Source organism: Leguminivora glycinivorella, chromosome 9, assembly GCF_023078275.1.
Source record: "Leguminivora glycinivorella isolate SPB_JAAS2020 chromosome 9, LegGlyc_1.1, whole genome shotgun sequence".
Classification (NCBI taxonomy): domain Eukaryota; kingdom Metazoa; phylum Arthropoda; class Insecta; order Lepidoptera; family Tortricidae; genus Leguminivora; species Leguminivora glycinivorella.
Window position 1 is genome coordinate 7612682 of NC_062979.1, and position 22278 is coordinate 7634959.

General features: G+C 39.9%; 1 protein-coding gene across 2 annotated transcripts in view; it reads left to right on the forward strand.

Annotated features, from left to right (window-relative positions):
• Positions 1 to 22278, forward strand: part of LOC125229653 (serum response factor homolog) — a 359536-nt gene that overhangs the window by 17481 nt on the left and 319777 nt on the right. For both annotated transcript variants that reach the window (XM_048134541.1, XM_048134542.1), the window contains exon 2: positions 17072 to 17314. In XM_048134541.1, the coding sequence (XP_047990498.1) occupies positions 17072 to 17314 (243 nt within the window). The remainder of the gene's footprint in view (positions 1 to 17071; positions 17315 to 22278) is intronic.

A 22278-nucleotide genomic window follows, 5' to 3' on the forward strand; every position in this document is an offset into this window, starting at 1 on the left:
CCGGCCAAAGAACTCTTTAAAAAATAAGAATCCTTAAGCTAGGAACACACTACGCGGACGTCCGTCGTAAATCGACCGCGGACGGGGATGTGGCCTTGAGCGCATGGACGTCCGTTCGAAATCTGGCTCGCTGGATGTTTTGTTCCGTGCACACTGTTCGGTCGCGGTCGCGGTCGATTTACGACGGACGTCCGCGTAGTATGTTCCTAGCTTTACACTCATTACACTGCCTGCAATAGTTATCATGCAGGTAGCCATTTATGTAAGAGAGAACTTGGCAGCATACAAAACCAGGGGCGGCTCACTCCGCGATTCTATCGCCGCGCTACAAGTACATGTCAGCGGCCGCGAGTTCGCGGCCCATTCATTGGCGACGACCTTCGCGCGGCGCAATAATAGTTATTTGAAGAATCATGAACTTGCGAGTTATTTATAGAATCCTGAACTTGCGAGTTTTTTAACACACGAGAAGTAAAATACATTTGCACCCGAGTGTAACACAAAACTTTTCCCCTCACTGTAGCGAGGAAACTACAACTCAAGAAATGCGTTTATCACTGCTTCCAGTAGTTCCACAGGTGGTAAATGATCTTTATTACTAGATTCACCTACTTTTATCAATTTTAAAGCAGTTCATTTGAATTTATTCAAGGTCAAATTACTTAAATTAAAATGCGTTTTTACCCGCTGGTATTAAAGGACAAAACACGTGTTTCCGAGCTAGTGAGGGGAAAAATTCAATGTTGGCTGCTCGCGTGCGGTCCGTTTGTTAATGTAGGTAAGAATTTAGAATGGCGTCATTTTGTGAACATCAAAGGAGCCTTCTGTACTTGTACTATTATACATAATATATTCTGTGACAAGACTAACAACATGTGTTCCAAGTACAACATTCGAAATGCCGGAAAGTTAGTAGGTATCGACCGTAAATTGGCGAAATCCAATTTACGGTCAAATTAACACATGTGATGGACCCTGCCGTCTATAATAAATTGCCGCAATATGTGGTTGAAGCGCCTAATAGTGTGTCGAACTTTTACCTATCGCTTAAAAATTGGCTGGTCGAGCACCCGTTATTACCCAGTATTAGTGTACTAATGACAATTTTTTTATTACCTAATTAGAAAAATATTTTTGTGCATTTTTTATGTGAATATTGCCTAACTTTTTGTAATTTCAATCTTCTGTCTATTTATTCGCTAAGTATTATTGCTGTTTAAATATTATTTTTTTAAATCAAATCTTGACGTGTAAAATGGCGTTACAAATATGAATAAATGAATATGAGTATAAGTAGTATGATTATTTTAACCATTGAAAGTTTGTACGGAACCCTCGGTGGGCGAGTCCAACTCGCACTTGGCCGGTTTTTTCGATACTGCGCGCATGCGCGGAAAGCCGGCGGACGCTGGCTTTGGGGAATAGACTTTTATGTAGGGTTTTAAAGATCTATGCACGACCCTGTTAAATGACGAATAACAGTTCGGGAGTAGAAAAAATTAATTATCATTGAACTGTTAAACATTGTAAATTTAAGAACGGTCACCGGCATAAGGTCACAGAATATATAATAGTACAAATAAGGTACAGAAATCATCACTTATGCCGTGCCGGTGACTGTATAATAAAATGTTTGTAATTTCATCGTGGTCACGAACGTAAAACTTAGTTTTAGTTTTATAAAAAATATTCTTAAATATGAAAAGGCTTGCAACATACAAATAAAAACCAAAATAACACGCGATTATAATGAGGATAAAATATAAAACGGATACTGGCACCTTACCTTGTTAGCGTCGTTAACGACTTAAAAAAGTAATCCAACATTTACTAACACAAGATACCTATTAATTGTCATGTCCGATCATCATTGCAATGACCATATACTATGGCAATTATTTTGAGAATTTATGAGTGAGAATATCATTTAACACTATTTTATTTAATGTAATGTAATATTAAACACTAAGCTTACACGAAGCTTACAGCGTTCACTCGACTATATTTATTATTGACTTTAATAGGAAATTGGTAGTATTTAATATTAACCTGATCAACCAACAAGGTAGACATTATTCATTTGGTAAAAAAATAATAAATTGACTTGCAAGTTGCAAATCTCTTGGCAGTTAATCATCATAAGTTTCTGTCTGGTGCTAATAATACGGAAATGGGTACATCTCTTGACTCTTGATTCAGATAAGAATATTTCACACAGTATAAAATGACTAATTTAATTCTCATAATTTTAGAACAAAACGGGACTTAATCGCGTAAACACTTACATCTATAAAAAAATTACGAGTGCAAATCGTGTTAGTCTAAATCAATATAATTTAATTCTCTTCTACTGAAAAAGAGGTCAAAAAACTATAATCACTTCAGATCTTATCACGAAAAACCAAAAAAAAGGACACCCGAACTGCCATAGAGTCCGGCTGTTTTGTCAAATTTCCAAGCGCAGCGGCCGCTCCATACATTATGTATAGAAACCGGGAATTTCATACATAAAACATCGCTCTGTAGGTTTTTATTTGATTGCCATTCGTAAGCACAACGAGACATTTTTTAATCAGGCGGAAAAAAGCAAACGATCCTGGATTTCGGTGGGAAAGCGTGGGTTTTGGCATCGTTACCATGCAATTGGACAATACCAGGTTTTTGTGTCCATTGTTGATTTTGGCGGATTCCGCTATATTTTGGAAGGAACTGGCTTTTGGTGAGGTTCCGCCGCGAGGGTTTTTGCTCGGAGTGAGGTGTTGGGTTTGAAAGGTTTTTAGGGCTGTCGATGTGTTGATAGATGTGGAATTGTGGATCTTTGATCTCGAACTGGATTCCTGGAAAACGGCGTGCTTGACAAGGTTTGAGCTCTACTTTAAAATTGGACAAAAATCTACAATGGAGTCCTCATATAAAGCAACTAGCAAGCAAATTAAGTTCAGCCGCATACGCCGTTAGGAGAATCAGGCAACTGACTAATGTTGAGACAGCTCGCCTAGTGTATCATAGTTATTTTCACAGTGTAATGTCATACGGTATTCTGGTTTGGGGCAAAGCAGCTGACATACAGACTATCTTTGTATTACAAAAGAGAGCCATTCGTTCTATTTACAACTTAGGAACACGTGAATCAGTAAGAGAACTCTTCAAAGAAATTAATATCTTAACTGTAGCTTCCCAATACATTTATGATAGTATAATTTATGTTGTTAAGAATTTAGACTGTTTCACTAAGAATTCTGATATCCATAATTATAACACTAGAAACAAAAATAAGCTTGCCATAAAGAAGTTTCGTGTCCGTAAAGTACAGAAGTCATTTGTTGGGCAATGCATTCATTTTTATAATAAGTTACCTGACACTGCTTTGAGATTACCCCTCCCAGCTCTTAAGAACTACTTAAAAAAATCATTGATGTTAAAGGCTTATTACAGAGTCGAGGACTATTTGACAGACAAACATGCATGGCCCGAACCAGAAACTACAAAAAACGAATAGCAATTAAAATAATTGTATTATGTATAGAGGACACAGTTCAGATAAGAAAGCACATCAAATATTTTATATTTTATGTTGTGTAGGTAAATTACATATTTAATGATATTGAGATTCATATTATCTTTTTCTTCTATGACAATTTGATATGTTTTCTCTGAAGAAGAACGACGTATTATTAAGCAATAATATAATTTATTGAAATTGATTTCCATAGAGTACCTAGTCTGTTCATATTCTTTGATGAATACTTTTGCATGTTAAATTGTATGTTGTTATTTAATGCATGTTAATTATAAGATGTAATGTTTTGAAAAGAAGTTGCCCGCCGAGTTTCTTGCCGGTCCCATAGTGGATACCCCCTCCCAACTGAGGGGGGACTGAATTTCATTTCATTTCAATTCCTGATTCCCGAGTAACTCATATTATGGGTATGGGATTATGGATACCTACTTATTGAAGTTCAACAGCTTCAATATTCCTGAAAAGCAATTACCTCGAACTAAAAGATAGGTCCTTAGACTGAAGGAGTTCTCATATAATTGGAATGATCCTGGTAGTCCTGATTTAAATGACAAAGGTAAATATTGTCAGTATTGTGATGCGCAGAGGCACCCATCCGTGTCCTCAGTGGCGCGGCGGCGGCCCACGCGCGCAGTCGCGTCACAAACCTCAGCCTCGACACGTGCGCGCGCCCACCGCACGCCTACCGGCACAACGTTGCGAAAAAACCTACCGACTCCTCCAACCTTGAGATTTAATACCTTCGTTAAATTACCGCATGTGGGCTACTTAGGCCGTATCATAAGTTTCCTCCAGTATCTTTTGTTCATTGTATTCAGAGGAATAAAGCTTTTTGCGGAGAGAATTAAATCGGAAGGTGATATTGAGACACTGCCGCGTGCTACTTCATACATAATTAGAGAAAATACTAGTCTTGTGAGCATTCAGATGGGTATAAACTAGCACTTAATTGTGCGGGCGCGCTGCCATGCGCCGTAATGAACCATTCGAATAATCGCAATAATTCCCGTGTCGCGTGTTAGTCGTTAATTAAGCTATTTGTCAGGTGGCACGACAATTTACATTTCTCCCGGGTCCAGAGGATTCTCGGCTCGGGCTCGGAAACGACGTATTATTATCCTTTTAGGGAGGCGGCATCCTCAGAGGCGCTGGCTTCCGAACCTTTTATTGGGACCACCTGTGTTTGTTAGAGACGTCTGAATTGTCCGTAAATAAGGTTAGCGAAATATTCCCCCGTTCGGGCTTAATGCTATTTAGTGGCTATGTTGTTAATTTGCATAGGATAGGGAAGGAATTAGCATTTAACGCGGCCCGCCGCCGCCGTTCGTCTCTCGATTGTATTACCGCGACGTCAAATTGAATTAGATTTTCGATCGACGAGGACGGCCGGCGCCCGAGCGGCCGACATAAAACTGGGGCCGGTGGTCAATACATTAACATGTAAGCAAGGAGTACGTCTTGTCGGACAGAGGTATAAAAATGTCTCGCGCAACACAATTCATGGGAACGGGTCCCCGTCCCCGACAGCCATCAGCGGCCCGGCGCAGGTGAAATGTATTGACAACTGGTCTTCCTTGATGCGTATCGGCGTGATGGTATCGAGGAGGCGGCGTCTCAGACGCTGTGCCCTGGACCAGCATTGTGCAGATCATAGATAACGCTTGTTTATTTAGCGCTAAAATTTATTCAGCAATGAGAGACCATTAAGGTAAGAATTATTAACAGCCGGACAGGTTTATGTTCATAAGCTCTGTAATAGCGTGTTGAGTTATGTTTGTTTTTTCGCGTCCGTTAATGAATTGAACGTTAATATATTTATTAAATTCATGTTCTCGCTACCTAGTATAAGAATGCAATTTACGAGTCGATGTGAACTCCGTACGATGTACGACTACTGTGGTTGCAATATGTTCTCAATGAAATTCATGATTCAAGGTCGGTCAAAATGATAGGCTGCGCGGACAACATTCGATAAATGGTAATAGGCGAGCAGGAAACTATGGAAGTCGGGCGACAATATATTAAGGGCACGGCCACTCATTCATAAAGCAATCTCGGTTGTTTATGAATGAAGCTGGCAACGGCTGGCGGGTAATTATCACGGCTATTGATAGCGCATTTGCATGGTGCCTGGAGCCTAGCATGTAACAAGACGAGAACAGACAAAACTAATGTATGATTGATGCGAGTGTTCAAGTAGAAATGAAGAATAAAACTTTTTGGCAAATATTTGTTAGTGTAAAATTTGGCACGATATATTGCCAAAATAACAAAAAATGTCCTATGATGCTTTTGCATGTGCACGCGAAACAGAGGCAAAAACGGAATCTATGCATTGCGTAATGTTTTGTTCAATCTCTTAGTTTAGATTTGAAGTTCACCTGTTCTTGCTTAGAGATCAGTCAGGGTTACAACGTTCGGTATGCTTAAATGAACGTGGGTGTGAGTAATAATTATTAGCCTATTTGAATTTCCTATTAACCAAATTAAGCACTAGTCTTGTTAACCATCATATTGATGTTAACCGCGCTGGTATTTTTTACCTCTTTGCAATTGAACACCCTATTTTTACGAGTTGTTTCTCATATTTAATCTTGTTACAAAACCGGGATAATTGAGCTATGTTCACAATCATTATAGTTACTTATGATGATTGTGTTATACAAGCATTTCGCCGCCATGCAATTAAACCTTAATAATGAAAAATTTAATAACTTTTTAAACGTGGTTAATAAAGCGATATATGTCATTATGAAAATAAGGTATTAATGCGATAGAAAATGTTATAGCAGGGTGGACTACTGGTGTTACGCAGAAAGTGGACCCGGTTGAAAGTCCTAGCATGCTTAATAAGATATTTTGGACTTAGATTTTGTTTGATACGACGAAGAAAAAAAAAAACTGTTAACAACTAGCTTTCGAAGTAAACAATTCTTCGGTTCGGACGTTTGCTGGTTTCGAAGGATGATAAATAAGGATAGTATACTGAGAGGAGATAAAAATGATACCCTTTAAATTAACATTAAGAGTAGGTAATAAGAACTTGCGTTTTATGAGTGTCGTAAGTAAAATATGCATCGGGCTTTCTGACAATCTTATCATGACGTCTCTTATCTCCGAAGAAGCCCAAAATTGAGAATTTCAGTTTAAATCGACATGAAATTACTTTTAAAATATTTCGTATGTTCAAACAAATGTACCTAGTTATTCTGGGGGGCCAGAAAAGAAAAGCGTAAAATTAAACTTTGCATAAAATTTCATCATGTCCACCTGTTAAATGTTCATCGATATTGCACAAGATATGAGTATTTTATGCAAGTTTTATAATATCATCATAAACATTATTATTCGCTTGCTCTTATCCCATTCATTTGGATGTTGGAGTCGGTGAAAAATATTTTTCCTCCCATATTGTCCGTCTTATAATCAGTCACATTTACTCATATCTTTTCCCACACCTCATTCGATCCATCCACCTTTTTCTCCGTTTTCTTTTCCCGTTTCTTTCTTCTTTCTTCATTTATTTGTCCTTTCTCGTCACATGAGTTTCCGCCCTCCGCATCACATGTCCGTATCATGCTAAACGATTCGCTCTTACCTCTTCCTTGATAAGCCATTGTACCATTTTCAAAATGGTACTTAATTACTGATTGATGATTGTCATTATTGTCAACAAGACGCTATGGAAACGATCTCATTGATAGCCAACAATGTGGTACTTTTTAAAAGTCACAATTGAATGCGATACGATTCTTGTATCCTATCGCCTTGCGTGCTCCATGCTAGCACCTTGGTAATTATTGTCTAAGCGGCGTTTAAACTAATCGGCGCCGCGCGCGCAGGCCCGTTCGCCGCGCCGACGCCATCGCCAGCTCCTGCCATTACGCACAGTGTTGCCAGCTTTAGCGTAAAAAACATAAATAGTTCGAAAATCCATCATCGTGGTATCGGCATCATCGGCGTCATCGGCATCGTGGTAGAATGATCGCGATCCCGTGAGGCCTCCTGAACGGCATATCGTGGACAAATTTAGTGGGTATTAGGTTCCACCTCCTTCTCCACGACGAAATGAGCCGAGAATCCCACATAATTATTTTCACAATTCCGGGGTTGCTGGAGTAAATAAACATCCCGTATAATTTAAAATTTTACCGCTATTTACTTTTTTATATATAAAAGCTTTGCGAAATTTTATTTTGAAGATATTATTATACTCAAGATTTTTTTTAACAATCAATATCCATACTCCACAGATTCATCAAGATCATTTGGCAATTCACTATGAAACTTCCCATCTATAAAAATTTTGCGTTGATCGTTTTTATTCAGTTTTGTGTAACCAAATTATGGACTGCGACTGTTTGAATTTTCCTTGATGCCTTTTGGTTTACCTACTAAGATAAGAAATGTACCAAACGGTAACCATGGTAACATTCAACGCGTGACAATTTCAGTCTAGTTGACGTCGAAAACAACATTCACTTGGGCGCGATCCTTAATAATTACCTGTTAACTCTCAATTGATTAAACATTGGTTAAGTTGACTGCTGCTGTGGTTTTCTAACCGTAGGTTAAGTTTTATTCAATTAGACGTTGACTCGAAGTGTGACATTATTTCTACGCTACCTTTGTGTCAAAGATAAGTCAGTGTTGAAAATGATGTTTTTATTTAAAGACATGTCAATATCTACACACAGCACTGACAAAATATTAAAGTTCAAATCAGGCAGTCTGTTATTAAAGGACGATGTCGTAGTTTTTGCAAATAACGTAAATTTTCAACATTCTACACATTTCATCAAAATCCACAAACACTCCCTTCGTATTTATCTCTCAACTTCATCCTTGTCTAAAATAGCATTTGAATATACGGCGATTCTCTCATTAAAATGCATGGTTTCTCGTTGAAATTCAGGTCCTAACCTTTCGTCAGCTACTCCATTAAAAAGGGCGATTATAAAATAAAAAGAATCCCTGGTGTGTTCGGACACTTATCGCACAGCCATTTACATGCGTCCCGCTATCCGAGGAAGCGACTGGTTCGCACTGAATCATTGCTTTTTTTCCCGTAATCAAGTTTTCGCTTCTGACGAGCTCTCAAAACAAACAAGCCGCTCTGCAATCTTACATCAACAACCCACTAGCTCACCCTTCTACCTATTATACCTCTTATGCCTTTCTCATGAAGGAACAAAAGGATGAAGATATGACTTGACTGGCCGCAAAATGATGAGGTTCTCTTTTTGAAGTAGCCAGTTAAAATCGTAATTAAAGTAGTAGCTTCGCGGGCTGTAGTAAGATAACGAAGCCTGTTCGATACTTTCACTTTTCCATCATTACTCGGACATCGCAATCGTTTTAATGGCCACGAAGGATCGGCAACCCCCTCTGGTGTAGTATTCTTGATTTACGGTAATGTTGTTAATTCTCAAGTTGCGTAAAAAGTCGTCTTAAGTGTATGTTAAAAATGCACTTCGCTGGCTACTATCAAGATGATGCTCTCATATTTTTGCATGTTTAAAATTTCCGTTAAACCGTGAAACCACTCCGAGTTTTTAATTTTAAAAATATTCTTCGTGTCAATTATCATTTAAAGTACGCGTGCATGCAGAATTTCAAGTCAATCAAATAATTGAATGTCAGTCAGAATTGACTTGCAGGAGCCGGGCCAAGAACCAGAAGTGTGAGCTGTGGATTTCTTAATTCAATTACAAGTGAACGTGTGGAAATAATCGATTTTGTGACGACACTTGAGCCCGTTATAAGAAACCGCTTCGCATTCCGACAAGGATAATTTTAATTCTTACGAGTACATGGTCCGTTGTCCTTGGAGCTATAAAAATAAGTTTATTTCTTACTTAATAGATGGATCTTATAGGTGTCAGAATATAAGATCAGACATAGGAAATACACATGACGTCTTTTGTTACGCTACAAAGATCACTGCGATAGTGGTTAAAGTTAAAACATAAAAAAGTTGCCTTAAATAAAACAATTCAGTTTCAGGAGCGAAATACTCCCAACAGTAAAATGTCCCACCCCAATATGTAATTCTCTACATTACTGCTACGACTATCCCCGATTTAAAAGAACAGTACACATTACGTAATCAAGCCAGAGAGCTTGCTGACCTTAATGTCAAAAGGATCCCCCATAAGGAGGCAGTGACGTCGCAAACAAATAAAGGCACGTGGCTCAGGTAGGCAAAAGACGATCTCGGCCAGTTTAAACCTTTTACGACTAATCCAGTCGGCTCACAAATATGGCAACCTGGCCTCTCATAACCTGTTTTTGGGGTTTCCTTCCCTTATCGGATACACCACGTGCTCTTAAAGGTTCAACGCTCTTCTGATTTTAGAAAACGATAACGCTAAATACGAACCGCAGAATGTGATGAGTAACTTTAGAAAAAATGGGATTGTTTGAAGATTGATAGGCATTGAATTGTTTAGAAGCAACATAACCACCGTTTTTGCTTGATCATGATCAATTTGAAAATAAACCCTCGTAGGTAATATTAATTCCGAAGTCACATCATTCTACGGAATACCTTTCTGTTTTAATAATGTCGCGTCCATTATATTTAATGAAGATATTGTGATGGACGATGACGTTGACAATTTATCTCAAATTAAATCTCAATTGATTCATATTAAATTCGCCACACATAATCCTGTTGCAACCGGTGTTTCCTGAAAACTAATAAATGTTAATGGCGGGCATTTAGCCTTGTACCGTCACCGGCAACCTGTCCCATAACCCAGCCGAGTCCATACCTCATTTCCATAGGAATTGCGCTGTCTCACCACTGAGCGATAATAGGTAACACCACTGACACCTCGGGCTAGTCGGGCTACAGTGAAAGTGGACTAGCTAAATAGACCAGGGACTTGATAACGCCATCCCGCTTCAGACCCATTACATACAAAGTCTAGCTTCGTCGGACGCTCATTAATGATTTATCGTGTAGCTACAGCTACTCCTCCAGTTTCTCGGTTACATTGAACATTTGCTCGCATGGATCTTTTAATAACCATTTTAATATTCTTATCCGAGTGTGCCCATAAATCTCATAACGAATGTTAACAAGTTTTTGATACTAATGTGTGGCGGGTAGTGTTCGACGCACTTCCTGAATATCGTAGGCTCTCTTAACAATATACGCATTACTATCGCGCATCTGCCAGTTAATACTACGACTGAAAATATTGATAAGATCACTTAAATGGTGATTTACAGAAGCTTGCTAAATGTGATAAAAAATACCTGTATCCTGATGATGATGGCTACTATGAAGTTGTTAAAAAACTGGTAAAAAGGCTGTATTAACCAATAACATTAAAAGGTCGTAAAGCGCTGATGGCGCTGGCGATACGGGAATCCACATATTCTTAATATTGTATTATTATTAGTCTGTTATTACGTTTATGCGTTTTCTGGTTTGGGGTTCTCGGAACGGTGACTGTTAGTGTGACGGGCTGAGTTTAACAAGCCAGAGTTGTAATTAAGGTCTGCTTACCGGACATTAATTTTTGGCAATAAAAGACGGGCTCGCGCGCAATGATCGGTACGCACGCGCGATGCGCCGTGGGAACCGCGGTGGCTTTGTGCTCATTGTAGTCGCAATTAGTTTTTTCGGCAGCGCACGTAGCACTTGCCGCTGAAATGTCGCGATGCGTAATGCCTTGTCCTAAATGCTTTCCATTAATTTGTAAGCGCGTACATCACTGGCGCCCTACGTCGCATTCTCTCCCGTTGACTAATAAATTGGTACCGACCGCTACGAAACAATGCAAGGAATCAAAATCGTTTGTAAAATTTTCCGCTCTCCGATTTTGCTTTTAAACCAAACAATACTGTGATTGACAAACTGCCTTACTGATTGGAGTGACAGGCCCGCACAACATCAACCGTTGGTGACAGGCACCCGCATTTTGAAATGTATGTTTCTTACATAAGGTCTTTGGGTACAATAAAATGATTTTGCAAATATCTATATTGGCGACGTTTTAAGGACAGGAAAAAAACCTAAAGACAAAGTCACAGGTCGAATAAAAGTTTAATTATAATGACTAATAGAGTCGTAAATCAGACACAAAAGCTTAAGTAATCAACTTACCTACCTAATTTCCAGTAGTAGAGAAGACCGGTGCTAAAAACAAACACCAGGTCATTTTATGTTCACAAATAAATGCTTGTATCAACACTTTTTGCAAATCATAAGAGGTAATTCATATGTGAAGTCTCTGACAGACGTTTTTCATTGTCAGTCAACCGTTTAAAATTTCTCCTCGCGAATTTCATATTTTATTTTTGACGAGGCTCAATTTAGTTTCTTTCGGTGTTTCTCACGATCTTCGATAATGTCTATTGCCGTGGCTGGGGGTCATAATGTAAAGTAGATTTTAACTTTAGCAATATTGCTTATCTTTGCCGTTCAGCTAAAATGACTGTGCTTATTTTGCATTACGTACAGTGTTTCAAAAATTTCGTGTATAACTAACTATTGTTTAATCGTTATCTTGTTGACTTCGTTGGATTGTATATTTTTGATAGATAACCTGCTGACTGCCATAATTTTGTTTGACTTTTGAAATCTGTAGATTTGCCAAAGCAAAATAGTTTATAGCAATTTATTTTCTTACTTGATCACAATTGGAAATTAAAATTGTAGGATCGCTTACATTTAGGCGATGTCAGCTTGGGTATAGTATACATAGTGATTTTTTCGTCCGTTTTATCATTCTCGATAGTCATCTCTGACCTAATGATAGATATTTTTACACCATTGTCAATACCACACATACACACAGCAAATAATATCATGTCTCAACTTTTTATGTCCACCTAACTAGCTTTAAAAATGCTCGACATCATTTAATTGTACCAACTCATCCATGCTACAGGCATTTCATACATCCGTCGCACGTTTTCCCAGCGCTAACTAGGCGATCATCTTGTTTATAGAGCTATTAGTTATCGTGCCATCGGATTCTGTATCTGATCTCGTGGCCGGCAAAAAGTGCCGGTTTCATCGCCTGTGCAGGCGCAGCATGGCAGGGCTGCTATCATTTGAATACTTGGTACTATTTTGGGTGTTTTTGACATAATGTTCTTATCTTTTAGGCATTTTTCTTCTCCCTTATCCTTTTAGATTTTAGTTACAAATTGACCATGTAGTTAGAAACAATGCCCTAAAAGGGCCCTTTCAGTTTAAAATCTTTTCTCTTGCATCGCCTGACTTATAAATGCTACGTCTATTATACTGCACTTTAGACTATAACTTTTGTCAGCAAATGGTCAAATATTACAAAACAGTAGCTTAATGAAAGAATATGATAGAATAAGAATACTGAGATACTGCTTCTAGAATTTCTAGATTTTAGGACTAATTTAAGTACTCAGGCATTTTATTGCAAGACTTGTTGTTTGTCGAACTATAGTTGCGTTAATCACTTCAATCAGTTTGTCGGTCTGTGCAACCGGCCCTAAGACTGCGACAATTAAGCAAGCATTCACGTCTTGACAGTGATTTAACATCGATGACATCACCTATTTAATCCACTCGATTTGCTTGTCCATTCACACCCTGAATCGTAAACGTTACGATCGGCTTCCTGTCGCCTGTTACATTTTGACACGTAAATCTCTCACAGCGCTACTTAATTCATAAGTTGATAATTAAATTTGTAATCACGCTTGTTTGTAATGACACTTAATTTTGAAAGATACAGATTGACTTTTTTTTTAAATTTCGGCATCGGCTGGACTCGGTTGTTTCCGTTATTTTTCGTGCGCGTCGAACTTGTTTTGCAAATCTGGAGCATTTTGATGCATTGGGACTTAAATGTCTTAAAGGCCGTGTAAAGTAATTGTTTTTACGTCATTTTGTGGTTTCATGTATTTATCTGTCATTTTTTGCACTTTAGATATATCGCCGATCCGTCAATCTTTAGAGCAAAATATGATTTTCGCTTACCGGATGATTACGTCAGGTATTACTTGGTATTAATGTCTTGGTAATGAGATTATAGAAAGTTACTTAATTATTGTTACATATGAATATTTGAGCGCGTTAAGTCGGACTTGATCGCAAATTATCCGACCCTGACTTTCTTTTTCTCTCAAAATCACAAGATTTCAAAAATTATAACTTTTAGCGTTATTTTTATGTAAAATGTCTTCTGTTTCATCTTGAAACTTCTTTAAATTAATATACTTAGTTAGGTTAGGTATTTCATTATCTATCTTATGAATTCGACTGTACAATTTAGCTTTTATTTTATTTCTGACATATCTTGTTATGACTTTAAAAAGATTACTTATATCAACGTTTTTCTTTTGTTTTTATGATTATCTGGCAACCCTAGCGCGGGTCAATGGCGGAGTCAAACGAAGGTTAAAGCTAATCATGTTTAATACTATTATTGGTTTTACTTCGACAAAGTCATTTATAACTGTAAACCTGATGATGGCATGAGATAAACTTGAATCGATTCTCTGAAAAGTGTCTTTATCATTCTTAATTTTTCCTACACTTTAATACGTCATGACACCACATTAGTCAGTAAAGATGTTTTCGCCGCATGCGAGGGGAGGGAGGGGGACACACCGCGCGGCGTGAAGTTTGTAAGAAGAGTCTCTACAACATTGTATTAGGTACAACCTTTCATATTTTGCCAGTATTTGGATGGGAATAATTTATTATAATAAAATAAAAACCTGTTAAACTATTAGGCTCACTTGCACCAAACATTTAACTGTGGGCTGTCAACTGTCAAATTCCATATAAAATGGTGGGTTAACCCTACATTTTCTTAGGTGCAAGTGGCCCTTACAAGATCATTGTCTGGTGCTTATTATGTAGCCTTTTTGTGTTTATATTACTAATTTCTCTAAATAAGCTAATAATAAAATGTATTAAAAATTAAATTTTAAACATACAAGTACAATTTTTCCTGCCAGTTAAGCGGTGCAACAAAAACTGTTTCGATATATTCAATATTACATTGTTTCTTGTATCGTTACTCAAAAAATGGGGTCGAATCCAGCATCAGGCATTCCACCCGTTTCTTCGTTCATCATTCACAAGTTGCTCATTAAAAGTGCATTTGTAATTGTCAATTTGTTGGCCGATCCGAAATTTTTGCCCATCATCACATCACATCCATAACCCTTATCACCACACATTAAAATTCATACTCAATCAACGAGACGCTTTGACGTGGTTGTGTGAAATTTTGGGAGTAGAATGTAGTTAATTATGTGATGCATTAATCATTGAAGATGCTGGTTATTGGGTGAAGAGGATTTGCGATTATATTGATATGTGTTCTCACCTTGTTTCAAAATTTACATATACTAGCAACACGATTCTTTTAAGAAGTGAGCTTACGTAAAGACTTTCAATAGTTTCAATACGCGTTTTTGTAGGAGAGTAAATTATTTAATAATGTATCGTCTCTTTTACGTTTCTGTCTATACTATGCTTGTTGGACACCATGACAATATCAGTTGACAATTTGATGACCATTCCTGGGTCACGAAGTTTTTACTTGTTGGACAAGTAATGAAAGGCAAGGTCTCACTGTTGAGTGACAATTGTCATCGTGGTGAAACAGGCATCTAGTGAAATTTATTCAAGAACATAATAATTTACAAAAGCTTTAAATATTATTCTTACATTAATATTATTATACGTTTATAACATTAATGTCTTCCATTTAGCTAAACTTCACTTCAAGGTCTTAAGATTTAAGGTGTCTTACAGCAGTAGAATAGCAATATTTTAAAAATTATGCAGTTATATAGGATTATAGGCTTTCTAATTTGCACTTACTGTACTGATCGACAGAATTATCCGACATTTGATCAAATGTTGCCTCACATCCGCATCAAAATTTGATATTTGATTGACCCGTGATCTTAGACCTCCACGAACAAATGTCGAAAACTTCTCGCTTTGTATTTCTCACGCTTTTAAAACATAAATAGTTATTAGTTCAGGTTAAAAAAAATCAATGTCGTAAATCATAAATAATACAACGACCGGCGGTGTGGTTCATATTATTGTATGGATTCGTTAAAATCAATTCGAACACATGAACAAGTGGCAGTCAATTACAATGAGACTTTGTAAACCGAGACCTGAATAGGTAGTTCTTGTAATATAGTTTTACCTTTGCTTACATTGTTAGACTATCCAGATTGTGGATATTTACAACTTATGTTGTAGACCGCTGCTATAAGGAAGAGAAAAACTGCGTCGTTGCGATTTTTTTAAACTTTATTTCCATCAATTAACGTCTTTTGGTTGATGAGATCATGATGCGTTTTATGTTGTAGGTACCTACTTAAAATATGAAGTTGTTTGTATTCTAAAAAGATGATGCTGTTTGTCATGTAGTAATTAATACCGATATAAAAATGTCTTCTTCTAGACCGTTATTGAGAATGTTTAGTTGTATTATTGTTAGTTTTAGTTACAAGAAAACTCGTATATTTTCTCTACGCACATCAATAGTTCTTAGGCTAAATTGTCTATTGACACATACTTCACAGCTTAAAAACACACAATTTTAACCATTGTACACGAGCCACGAAACAATGAAACCATCTTGTATACCAGATCAAAGTAGAGTGGTTACCAAAGATCGCTATCTCCAGATCTCCACTAGTGGGCGATAGGCGGCCGAACACTCATTACATAATCGAAAAGCGAATTGTACCCAACATAACTCTGCGTTCAGAAATCAACAAACATTGCCGCCTAGACCTGTATTGCCCACGCACTAAGGTTTGCATTCTAGTTTACATCAATTTGAACATCAAAGGTCGAGCTACCGTAGTTTTGTCAATTGTCCGTGTCAAATTGCTCTTTATCACTTTGCTGTCCCAGAGAGTTTAAAACTTGGAGTTTAAGATTGAATTTTGAATGCGTTGGGACCCGCTTATGTTTGTGTTAGGAGGCGGTGTAGGCGTCTGGGCGCCAGTGGGTGTGATAATTCCTCATGCACACACAAAGAGTGCCGTGAGATAGTGATATGCTCCCGAAACGTGCAGAGGTTTGCTTACGAATTAGCCGCGTGGGAGAGGTAAAAGGTCACAAAATTTAAGGGTAACTTTAACTACTGGACGTCAAAGCTGTAAACTCTTTAGGGAATGGGCTTTAGGTTTTCGCCTTGAGCGTTTATGACGCCGACCGAGAGTCGGACGTGTAATCGCACGTGGGCGGGAAGAAAGTTTTGTTTTACGATGGAATCATGCAGATTCGCAGGTTGGAGAGATAAATTTTATTTAACCAACTCGTAACATCAATTCTTTATCGTATCTGGTACTGTGACGTCCGGGAAGTACTTGCTGTCGATGATAAATCTGATTTTAAGAATATATTTGGGAAACATGTTCGTTGCTGGTAGTGAAATCTACAAATTTCGTAACACGACTTGCATTAATTGCCACTATAGCGTATCCTAATGTAGGGCTCTTCTAATCCATTCCAGGTTTGCTTGTTCGATGCAGTTGTTAACAGTGTTCTTTTTCCATTCGCAGGCGTACGAACTGTCAACCCTTACGGGCACACAAGTGATGCTACTAGTGGCCTCGGAAACGGGGCATGTGTACACGTTCGCGACGCGGAAGCTGCAGCCCATGATCACCTCGGACTCGGGCAAGCGGCTCATCCAGACGTGCCTCAACTCGCCCGACCCGCCCACCACCAGCGAGCAGCGCATGGCCGCCACCGGCTTCGAGGAGACCGAGCTCACCTATAACGTAGATAACGAGGACATGAAGGTGAGGCAACTGACATATCCGTCCTCTATCCAGTACCCCATAGAGCACCACCCGGGACTAGCGCCGTCCCCGTTACAGCAGTACCACCAGCACCCCCCCTGTCCGTCCCCCCTCCCCATAGGCTCCCTCGGACAACCCTACTCCCACGCCCATCTATCACACCCCCACATGTCCCATCATCCTCAACGGTAGTTCAGATGGCACTCTTGTTAAGCCCAGTTTAGCGAATTGACTTGCAGTTCGTCGTCATAGTCACGTTCTAAATAAGTTAATTAGATTAGCGAATTTTTATAGAGTATTTGTAAATAATTCAAGTTTGATTTAAGAGGGTCCGCATGTCCGCAATTGCAATGTGCAGTGATGCAAGTATTCCTTGAATATGTCGGGTAAGTGATTGCGGATGATAATTGACAGGTCGCAACTGATCGCGAGATACGGACGTCGCAGACGTGTAAAATGAGTTATGAGCTGCCACACTTTCTCGCTTCTGTTGAAAAATGTTTTACGGCAAGGGAGCGATCGTGACGCTGCCAAAGCTGCCTGTATCAATACTGATTGATTGATTTCAATCCTGTCAAAAAACAAACAATAATTCCACGGCAATATGAGTTCGATGCTCATTTTAAGCTAGCATGAGGCGATTAGACGCTGTAATGGATCTCGCACCGCTCATTGAATTAATCATCCTAAAAATCCTATCAACGAAATTGATGAACGGTGTCGAAACGCATAGAGTAATATTCGGTAGTAAAATAATCAGATTCAAAATCCGATTATAATTAACGCTCTCGACCGGTTTTACGTTTTGTGTGACGCCTCGGATCGGAAATGGGAGCGGTGGTGCGCCACTACCGATTCATTATGATCGATGAATCGGCCTTTCATTTATTGTCAATAAAAAAACATTCGAACTTTAATAATCGCGATTATTCTTGAAATTGGAGGAAGTGTGTTCTAAATATAAAGCAGTTACATGTATCAGCGTTCAATAAGATACGCCCCGAATATTTATTTTATGTAATTACTAGAGGACAGGGCCAATTCTCAACACCGCTCTAACGTGGTGTCAGTAGCTAGAGACAGTTTCCAATTATCAAGGGAACGCGCTGTCGCCGCCGGTCCCTCGTGATCCGGATTATCAAGAAACTTAATTGAAAATTACTTTCGGACACCGCGAGTGATTCTTATAAATTCCCCTGTCAAACTTGACCTAGCGGCGTATCCCGGTAGCTTTCACATTTCGTGCCGACGCTATTCAATTTGAACCTGATACAATATTGGTGTAATCGTCATTAATTCAAGTGTTTTCATTATGTGCCGCGAACAGTTAATCAATGAAACGCGTAGCTCAAACACGAGCCAAATACGGCGTAGTAGCGCCATTCAGCGCTCGATTCATCCATTAACGCCGAACACACCTTGTGTTGCTAATCGGACACTATTTATTCATCGATTTGTACTCAGTAGCCGCTCTCGCTGCGTCGCATCGATTGCAGCGAACGATTAATTCCCGCTCTCATTTGCATACCGTTTTAATTTCGAACCCATCCGGCGCCCACTGCGCCTTCACCCCGACCTCGAATATCGCTTGTCAGCTCTGATATGTTGAAATCGATTACGTCGATTCACTCGTTTCGCGTTCGCGTCGATAAAAATCTCTCCCCCGGTAGGTCCATCTCTTGACGTACGGAAATAATACGTCCACGACGATATCCATCGTTATTGTTCATGGGGCGTCGATAAGCAGATTCGATTGAAATATTCACGCGGTAATTACGATTCCAAGCGATAACTGCACCGCTCTTTAGATCATTATCCGCTCTGTTTTTGTGTTCTATTCGTTCCACATCTCAATTCGTGACTCGGATGGAAGGAAGGCGTGTTCATGTTTGATAATTCTTTATATTCAAAAGCCGCGTCTAGTCGAACGTCTGGGTACAGTTTCACCTGCCATGGCTCGTAAATATGATGGTTTACGTATTCGCAGCATGTGGCTCCGAGGGCGTCGGTTCGAGCACGTGAAACCCGCGATATTGCGGTCGTAGGATGCAGATGCTCCGGCGCATGAATTAGCGGTGTATGCAGAAGTCGGTCAGTGCCCCCGCGTATCCCTAATCGAGCGTCGGTTTCGTAACGCTGGGCCACTCAGATTTCGCTTTCGGCGTAGTCCGGTGTGGAATCCGCTGTGAATTCTTCAGTTCTATTTTCGAAACGGATCAAAAACGACTGCGGAGATCCCGACACGAGTCGTAAATTCCTTCTCTTTTTTAGATAAGCGTTCGCGAGGCTGACTCACGTCGCCTATAACGTATTCCGCGTACGCGTGTCTATCCCGCCGGTGTAATCGCTCGTTAGTTGTCTCGCGCCTCCTTTATTAACTTATCAATACCATTGTTTTGATAAACGCTGGGACGATTTGCTGACTCATCGTATTGTGCTCTAATGTTCCTACATAATTGTCCGGCTGTAAGCCGATCGCCGAACTAACAATAAAGCTAATTTGCCTAATAGGTGCGTTGTAATCGTCACCGCGTGTGGTTTAAGGATTAGGATTATTCAGTCGGCTTTCTTCACCGCTCCTCGGTCAGCACTTAATGAACGTTGTTCTAAAGCTATTGTTCTATGTTGTTCCTTTCATCGTTTTCTAATCCCCGTTTTAGTTTGTTTTGATTGTGTCAGTACAAGCATTACCTTTCATTATGTACCTACAGTCGTTTAAAAGTTAACCTGATTAACTTTGAAGCGGAAATTTTTGAATTTCCAAATTTTTTGTAGGATTCTTAGCGCGGTCCATCCTGCCGTGTCTGGTGCGTTCATTAATTTATTATTCCACGCGTGAACGCACCGTTGCTTCGATTTTTTCGTAATTATTTAATGTTTGCAAAATTCGCATTAAATGATCGGTTCTCCCCTGTAATTAACATCCCGCCGACCACCCGCGAGAGATCGATGGTCACCGTTAATCCGCGAGATGGCATGCGCCTCTCCACGTCGCCGGTGGACAAATGAAGAGATTCCTCGAGGAGTCAATTTGGTGAAATTTCCGCGAGAGCAATGGCCGTCGTAAATTCGATTCGCGCCGTCATTTAGGTAATGGATCAGCCCATTAAGCAAGCGTGCGGCCACAGGACGATACGGCGACGTCGAGATAGGACCCCGGAGACGTAAGCTTCGAAACTTTCAAGCGCGTGGATGCGTAATAACGATCCGAGAGCCGAAGCTGCGAACGTTTCTTGGGTCAGTTTCCAGATATAAATGCAAACGTAGTACCACATTTAGAAGCACCAATATTTGGCGCAGATGTTTTTATTAATCGTTAAAACAGTAGGTATGGGCGTTCCGGTGCGTTACGTCTTGGCGTATTATTTTAGGCGTCGAGGCGCACTCCGTGCACTATTACAGCGGCCGCGCAGCCGCTGTTGCATAATTCAGACACGAGCCTTGCCGTTTGCATTCCGATACTTGATATGTGCTTTCACATGTATTTATGGACAAGATTTTGTGTCTCCGTAATGTTTGCCGAATAAATAAATTGTGTTTAAGGCATAAATACAATGGGCGCACCGGCTTCCCTCGTTACGTCGGCGACTGCAAAGTCCGGCCGCGGCATGTCACCGCTGAGATATTTCGCTGATGCGTCGCTTATTTCGTTGTTTAGGGGCTTCGTTACACTACGCTTTATGTCCTCGCTTACAAATTGGCGTCCGATCGACATCGGCGGGTGGCACAAATCCAGTAAGAAATTATTCTACATTGTGCTTCATGCTCGATACAATTTGACACATGCATTCGTATGCATCTGCGGTGAGATCGCGGGAGGCGCCCGCTCGCATTAGGCCGGCAGCGGCGCGCATCTAGCCCCCGACATCATTATCTGCGCGCCGCATCATACGCAGGATTCCCCTCACATCTCACTTACCGCAATTCTAATGATTTGCAACCGAGAGACTCCTTTGTATGCAGACGACGGCCGCTGAGGTGCGACGCTATCCCGAGGAATCTCCCTTCCGCGAAGTGCCGATGCTCTAATTGAAATTTATTCGTGGTCTCGAAACGGTGGCGGAGCCGGCGGGCGGACGCGGCCCGGGTGCCCAATGCCGTCGCCTTCTAATCCCATTAGATTAATGAATAAGCGCGCGGATCGTCCAGCTTGTTTAGTTATGTATGCGCTTGCGATCTCGTTTACCGGACTCGCTCGGGACGCGCCTCATCCATTATAGATTTAGTCTGGAGTGTGCCGTCCGCTGGATATGGCCGACGTCTATGTCATTTCGATAATTGGCCCGCGATTATATTTCCAGTTGCGCACTTAACAAACATCTGCGATAGATCTCTTGATTGGCAGTTGACGATTGCGTCATCGACTCCATCCAATTATAAGGTTGTGAATTATTCAATTCCTAATCCATTTTTTGCATGTCGGTATTAAAACAGCGGGATCAGTTCGCCGAATACGTCGGCCCACTTCCTAAAACTAGACGGGAGACGCAGAACGCAGATGGTTAAAATTAGGCGCGCGCGCGCCAGGAATAGAGTAAAACCGCTCGCCGCGTCACACCGGCCGACTTCGGAGATTGTGTTACACATATGACCATGTTGCAACGCTTGCGGAAGATTCCTGCGCTATGACTGACTGACTATATTAAAGTAGCTTATCATTTCTCCGTATTTGAAATCTAGGAGTATTAGGAAGCCCATTCCTATTAAATGTCATTTTGCCGGCGATGAAAATAATGACGCTACGAGTATTATCCTTTATTATACGCAGGAAAATAATTCCCAGTAAATCTTCAAACCATTGCTTCGAAGTTCTCCTACTATTAATCCCTTTCACCATCTCAGTAAAATCTTAATTAAAATATACGTCTAAATTGCCTGTGAAATTCCCATTAAAATCATAACTCATTGTAAGGTCACAGTTCAACCCTCGAAGTGACATGAATCCGAACATTGTTCAACAAACA